General features: G+C 36.4%; 1 protein-coding gene across 1 annotated transcript; it reads left to right on the plus strand.

The window, feature by feature from the left end:
• Positions 1 to 1,322: 1,322 nt before the first annotated feature.
• LOC142240743 (uncharacterized) lies at positions 1,323 to 4,544 on the plus strand. Its single transcript, XM_075312462.1, has 3 exons — positions 1,323 to 1,455; positions 1,544 to 1,795; positions 4,295 to 4,544. Exons 1-3 carry the CDS (start codon positions 1,389 to 1,391, stop codon positions 4,510 to 4,512), a joined length of 537 nt encoding a protein of 178 aa, XP_075168577.1. The 5' UTR covers positions 1,323 to 1,388; the 3' UTR covers positions 4,513 to 4,544.
• Positions 4,545 to 6,847: the final 2,303 nt, after the last annotated feature.

Raw genomic sequence — 6,847 nt, forward strand, 5'->3', positions numbered from 1 at the left:
CAATTTCGACTAATTTGTGCATGGATGTTTGAGACCATATATTAACACCATGTACAAAATTTCAGCCGGATGGGATGAAATTTGCTTCTCTTAGAGGCTCCGCAAGCCAAATCTGGGGATCGGTTTATAAGGGGGCTATATATAATTATGGACCGATGTGTACCACTTTTTGCATGGTTGTTAGAGACCATATATTAACACCATGTACCAAATTTCAGCCGGATCGTATGAAATTTGCTTCTCTTAGAGGCTCCGCAAGCCAAATCCGGGGATCGGTTTATATGGGAGCTATATATAATTATGGATCGAAGTGGACCAATTTTTGCATGGTAGTTAGAGACCATATACTAACACCATGTACCAAATTTCAGCCAGATCGGATGAAATGTGCTACTCTTAGAGGCTTCGCAAGCCAAATCCGGGGATCGGTTTATATGGGGACTATATATAATTATGGACCGATATGGACCAATTCCTGCATGGTTGTTAGAGACCATATATTAACACCATGTACCAAATTTCAGACGGATCGGATGAAATTTGCTTCTCTTAGAGGCTCCGCAAGCCAAATCCGGGGATCGGTTTATATGGGGGCTATACGTAAAAGTGGACCGATAGGGTCCATTTGCAATACCATCCGACGTACATCAATAACAATTTTTTGTGCCAAGTTTCAAGTCGATAGCTTGTTTCCTTCGGAAGTTAGAGTGATTTCAATAGACGGACGTACGGACAGGCTTAGATCGACTCAGAATTTGACCACGACTCAGAATATATATACTTTATGGGGTCTTAGAGCAATATTTCGATGTGTTACAAACGGAATGACAAAGTTAATATACCCCCCATCCTATGGTGGAGGGTATAAAAATATAATAACTATTTCTGCCTTTTTAGATCTATACTGTAACTCCTAAAATACTTCATTGTTTGTCATCTAGAGTTTCTTGCCATATATAGCTTATCATACTTGGCTTTACTTTTGTAAGAGCATAACATCAATATTGCTGACCTTCCAATTATGCCAACAAAAGATAAAGTGCATTCAGAGAGACAAAGAGAGTGAGAGAGATTAAATGTATGTGTCATGCACATTCGTACATCTTTATATGTCTCTTCTGTGTGTATATATCTTTTGTAATGTTGTCTATTTACCATCATGCTATCGTTCACATACAAATATAAGGGCAATTAAATCAAAATATTCAATGAGCGGCCAAAAAAACAACCAATTGATAAGATAACATCCTCATATGTGGGAAGATCGTTGTCATATTTGATATGATCGATACAAGCTATACTTTGTACTGGTAACTGCAGTTGGTTAAAGGGAGTTCTAGAGAAGACATTATCACAAAATATTGAACAATTCAATTTTATTCATTAAAATGTTTAAATCATTTCTATTATTTATATATTTCAATTTATTGCTAAGTAATGGAACCACCAATGATTGTAGGTCTCTGTTAAGATGTCATATGATTCGATTTGCTTGATTTTGTTGTTTATTTATTAAAAATTGTCTGTCTGTCTGTCTCTGTAGATCCCTATTGTTTTCGTTTCTTCTGGATTGGTCCCTATCCTCAAAAGCAATTCATTGGCAATGAGACCTGTGAGGAACGTATCAATCATGAGAATATACCATGTCGCAGACCCATAGTAACAACGGATAATGATAATGTTCCCGATACAATGGATTTATGGGCCAAATATAAAGATAAACCCGATGCTATAGGTTGTCCAATGGTACCGGGCCAACTGTGTGTCAAATATACATATTTGCATAATAAGGCAAGTAAGTAAAGCAAAACAAAGATATGAGAGAAAATTATAAAATTACATGATCTAAAAATAGTAATTTCTTGAAATTAAAGACATTTGGTAGACAGCTAAAAAGTATTAAACCCAGGAGAGAAAAAAAAACTAAAAAAGTTAGGAGTAGACCAAGCTAACTTCATCTAAATTGATTTTTTTATATCCACCACCATAGACGGGGGTATAATAAGTTTGTCATTCCGTTTGTAACACATCGAAATATCGATTTCCGACTATATAAGGTATATATATTCTTGATCAGGGAGAAATTCTAAGACGATGTCCATCTGTCCGTCTGTCTGGCTGTCTGTCTGTTGTAATCACGCTACAGTCTTCAATAATTAAGCAATCGTGCTGAAATTTTGCACAAACTCGTCTTTTGTCTGCAGGCAGATCAAGTTCGAAGATGGGCTATATCGGTCCAGGTTTTGGTATAGTCCCCATATATTTGGGAGCCACCGATTTCTGCTTCGACCGAACACCAAAAAGTTTTTCAGCGGTGGATTATCCCACCTCAGTAATGCTAGGGACATTTCTGAGGGTTTCAAAGCTTCTCTAAGTGGTTTCACTGCAATGTGGAACGCCGTTCGGACTCGGCTATAAAAAGGAGGTCCCTTGTCCTTGAGCTTAGTATGGAATCGAGCAGCACTCAGTGATAAGAGAGAAGTTCACCAATGTGGTATCACAATGGACTGAATAGTCTAAGTGAGCCTGATACATCGGGCTGCCACCTAACCTAACCAAACCTAACCTAGTCCACATATAAACCGACCTCCCGATTTGGGGTCTTGGGCTTATAGAAATCGTAGTTTTTATCCAATTTGCGTGAAATATGAAATCTGGAGGTATTTTATGACCATAAAGAGGTGTGCCAAAAATTGTGAGTATCGGTCCATATAGACCGATCTCCCCATTTTACTCCTTGGGCTTATGGAAACCGCAGTTTTTATTCAATTTACCTGAAATGGGAAATCCAGAGGTATTGTAGGACCACAGATACGTGTGCCAAAAATTGTGAGTATCGGTCCATATTTTGGTATAGCCCCCATATAGACCGATCTCCCGATTTTATTTCTTAGGCTTATAGAAACCGCAGTTTTTATCCAATTTACCTGAAATTGGAAATCGAGAGGTACTTTAGAAGCGTAAAGAGGTGTGCCAAAAATGGTGAGCATCGGTCCATGTTTTGGTATGGTCCCCATATAAACCGACCTCCCGATTTGGGGTCTTGGGCTTATAGAAATCGTAGTTTTTATCCAATTTGCGTGAAATTTGAAATCTGGAGGTATTTTATGACTATAAGGAGGTGTGCCAAAAATGGTGAGTATCGGTCCATGTTTTGGTATAGCCCCCATATAGACCGATCTCCCCATTTTACTTCTTGGGCTTATGGAAACCGCAGTTTATATTCAATTTACCTGAAATTGGAAATCGAGAGGTACTTTAGAAGCGTAAAGAGGTGTGCCAAAAATGGTGAGCATCCCCATAAAAACAGACCTCCCGATTTGGGGTCTTGGACTTATAGAAACCGTAGTTTTTATCAAATTTGTTTGAAATTGAAAATCTAGAGGTACTTGAGGACCATCAAAAGGTGTGCCGAAAATGGTCCGCATCGTTCCATGTTTTGGTATAGCCCCCATATATACCGATCTCCCGATTTTACATCGTGGGTTTGTGGAATCCGTAGTTTATATACAATTTGCCTGAAATTGGAAATTTATAGGTATTTTAGGACCATAAAGAGGTGTGCCACAAATGGTGAGTATCGGTCCATGTTTTGGTATAGCCCCCATATAGACCGATATCCCGATTTTACTTCTTGGGCTTCTAGAATCCGAAGTTTTTATTCAATTTGCCTGAAATTGGAAATCTAGAGGTATTTTCTTATAAATCCAGAATCTGATATAGTCCTCATAGGTGAAATCTTTAAATTTATCTTCGGGAAGTGTCGTCAAGTCCTCAAGCCGAAGTCCTCAAGCCCTCCTGAAATTTCAAAGGGAACCCTAATATTTGGTTCATGGTGGTGGGTATTTAAGATTCGGTCCTGCCGAACTTACTGCTGTATATACTTGTTTTTTTTTTTTCTTATATTGTAAGAGGCTGCATATCAAACTCACACCCTAAACATACAAGAAAAATTTTGGGAATCTGTATACATAAGGACCATTTGCATAATCTCTCATTGTTATCCTACATCAATTACTTGTGTAAAGTTTAAAAAGAAATATATTATTTCTTTCGTAGCCAGTGCGATTTTAACAGACATACGGACATACTTTAATCGAAACAGAATTTCACAGAATTTAAATTTTTGTTAAACCAACAAAAATACATTTGACAGTGTCTAATACCAACATTTAGATATATTACAAAGGGCATGACATAGTTCCTAAATTTCCATTTGGCTAAAACAAAATCTAAATAAAATTCAAACTAATTTTATTTTTCTCTCTTTCATTTTATTCTATTATTTTTCTAGTACAAAATATAACATACATGTGTGCCAAAGTGAATACCACAACCGGTTGTTATCGACAAAAATTCATATCCGGTTCCGAAATTGAAGTTTGTGTATGTGAATCACATTTGGGAGCGACGCCCTGTAATAGCATCACCCGGATAGACTATAAATTTTCACTATTGCTAATAGCTGTGATAAACCTAACGATATTCAATAAATTATTCACAAATACTTAATAAATACATACATGAAAAATTGACAGCAAAAACTACATACAATCACTAACATACCAAACTACCAAACTTAACGAGAAGAACAAAAAAAAACCATCTATAGCACCCAATACACTTAACTGAAATGGTCCTCTCTATTGTTGAATTTCCTGAGCAGAAAAAAAAACAGGAAGTAAAGGGAGCCTTGAACAGCCGGGCTTTCAAAATACATTAATAATATGTGAAATATCTATAGATATGTTCATCATAGCTTGTGTGTGTGTGTGTGTGCTCGTGAGTTGATATCATATACACTCATATATTTATTTATAGACAAATAATCCTTATAGACAGGATGAAACGAATCATCCATATTGTAAAAAACGTAGTAAACTACAAATGAAAGATGACAAAAGTAAGTTTAAAAGTAGCGGCTGTGGTTATGGTCGACATTTGGAGTACCCTAAGGATAGGCCAAATTATAAAAAGTATATACGGTCGTAAGCTCGGCCAGGCCGAAGCTTATGTATCCTCCACCATGGATTGCATAGAAACTTCTACTAAAGATTGTCATCCACAATCGAATTACTTGGGTTGCGGTAACACTTGCCGATGGCAAGGTATCTTAAATCTTCCTAACACCGCCTTTTAAATTGTATGTTAGTCCATACGTGGTATATAAAACTAAAAAAGGCCGTATATAATTCAGTTTGACAAAATTTTCTATAGAAATAACATTTTGACTACATTTTCTATAGAAATAAAATCAAGACAACATTTTCTATAGAATTAAATTTTTTTAATAAAATTTTGACAAAATTTTCTATAGTAAAAAAATTTTGACAAAATTTTCTATAGAAATAAAATGTTGACTACATTTTCTATAGACATAAAATTTTGACATAATTTTCTATAGTAATAAAATTTTGACAACATTTTCTATAGAAATAGCATTAAAAAGAAATTCTATAGAAACAAAATTTTGTCAACATTTTCTATAGAAATAAAATTTTGACAAAATTTTCTATAGAAATAAAATGTTGGTAGAATATTATTGGCTCGAGTGGCAACCATGATTACGAACTGATACGGACCAATTTTTCTGTGATTGGGGATCGGATATATTAGGTTTTAGGTTAGGTGGCAGCCCGATGTATCAGACTCACTTAGACTATTCAGGCCATTGTGATACCACATTGGTGAACTTCTCTCTTATCACTGAGTGCTGCCCGATTCCATGTTAAGCTCAATGACAAGGGACTTCCTTTTTATAGCCGAGTCCGAACGGCGTTCCACATTGCAGTGAAACCATTTAAAGAAGCTTTGAAACCCTCAGAAATGTCACCAGCATTACTGAGGTGGGATAATCCACCGCTGAAAAACTATTTAGTGTTCGGTCGAAGCAGGAATCGAACCCACGACCTTGTGTATGCAAGGCGGGCATGCTAATCATTGCACCGCGGTGGCTCGGATATATATAACTACTAGCGTAACCCGGCCCGCTTCGCTGCGCCTTCCGAAGCATATTTGGAGGAACATTTTGCGTTAACTTAGTCAACTATATCCTTCGTGCTTAAAACAAATTCGAAAAGATTTCAATTCTTTTAAACAAATCGGACTACTTGATTTTTCGTTTATAGGTACAAATACGGCGGGAGAGTGTGTACCCTTTCCTCCAATTTTTTTTAATAATGTTCTGTATTCAAGTAGTTGGACAATCTTCTATATTTCTTGTAAATTTTAAGTGTGGTTTGTCAAGGAAAGGTATCCTTCTCCTCAATATATCTGAAAATTAAGCACTATATTATAATAACATACAAAGAATTACTGTTTCCCATCCAATAAATCGGAAAAAGCAAAAGTAGTAAAAAATTTTACCACATTAACATTTGCTAAAATGTTAGAAAATGATGCACCCTCTACGTTGGCTGCCAATTTCATGTAAATTTAAGTTCTTTACTAAAAAGAAGTCTGGCAGAAGCCTGTGCAAAAATCATAAAATTATGTACCGAGTTCCCATTTATGGACAAACCTCTACTTTCAATTTAAGAAAAAAAAACGGACAAAAGGGAACCCTCTCGCCACCTTCGCTCCACTCCGACCAGATATCGGACTATCACGTACCCTATATTAATTTCGTAACTACTCAATGGTCCATATAAATTCTATCGAAGTAAATCGACAAAGTTTATTTCAATTTTCCCCTTCCCCAACCAGATATCGAACAAGTATATACAGCAGTAAGTTCGGCCGGGCCGAATCTTAAATACCCACCACCATGAACCAAATATTAGGGTTTCCTTTGAAATTTCAGGAGGGCTTGAGGACTTGAGGACACAACCCGAAGATAAATTTAAAG

Source organism: Haematobia irritans, chromosome 5 (assembly GCF_050003625.1).
Source record: "Haematobia irritans isolate KBUSLIRL chromosome 5, ASM5000362v1, whole genome shotgun sequence".
Taxonomy (NCBI): Eukaryota; Metazoa; Arthropoda; class Insecta; order Diptera; family Muscidae; genus Haematobia; species Haematobia irritans.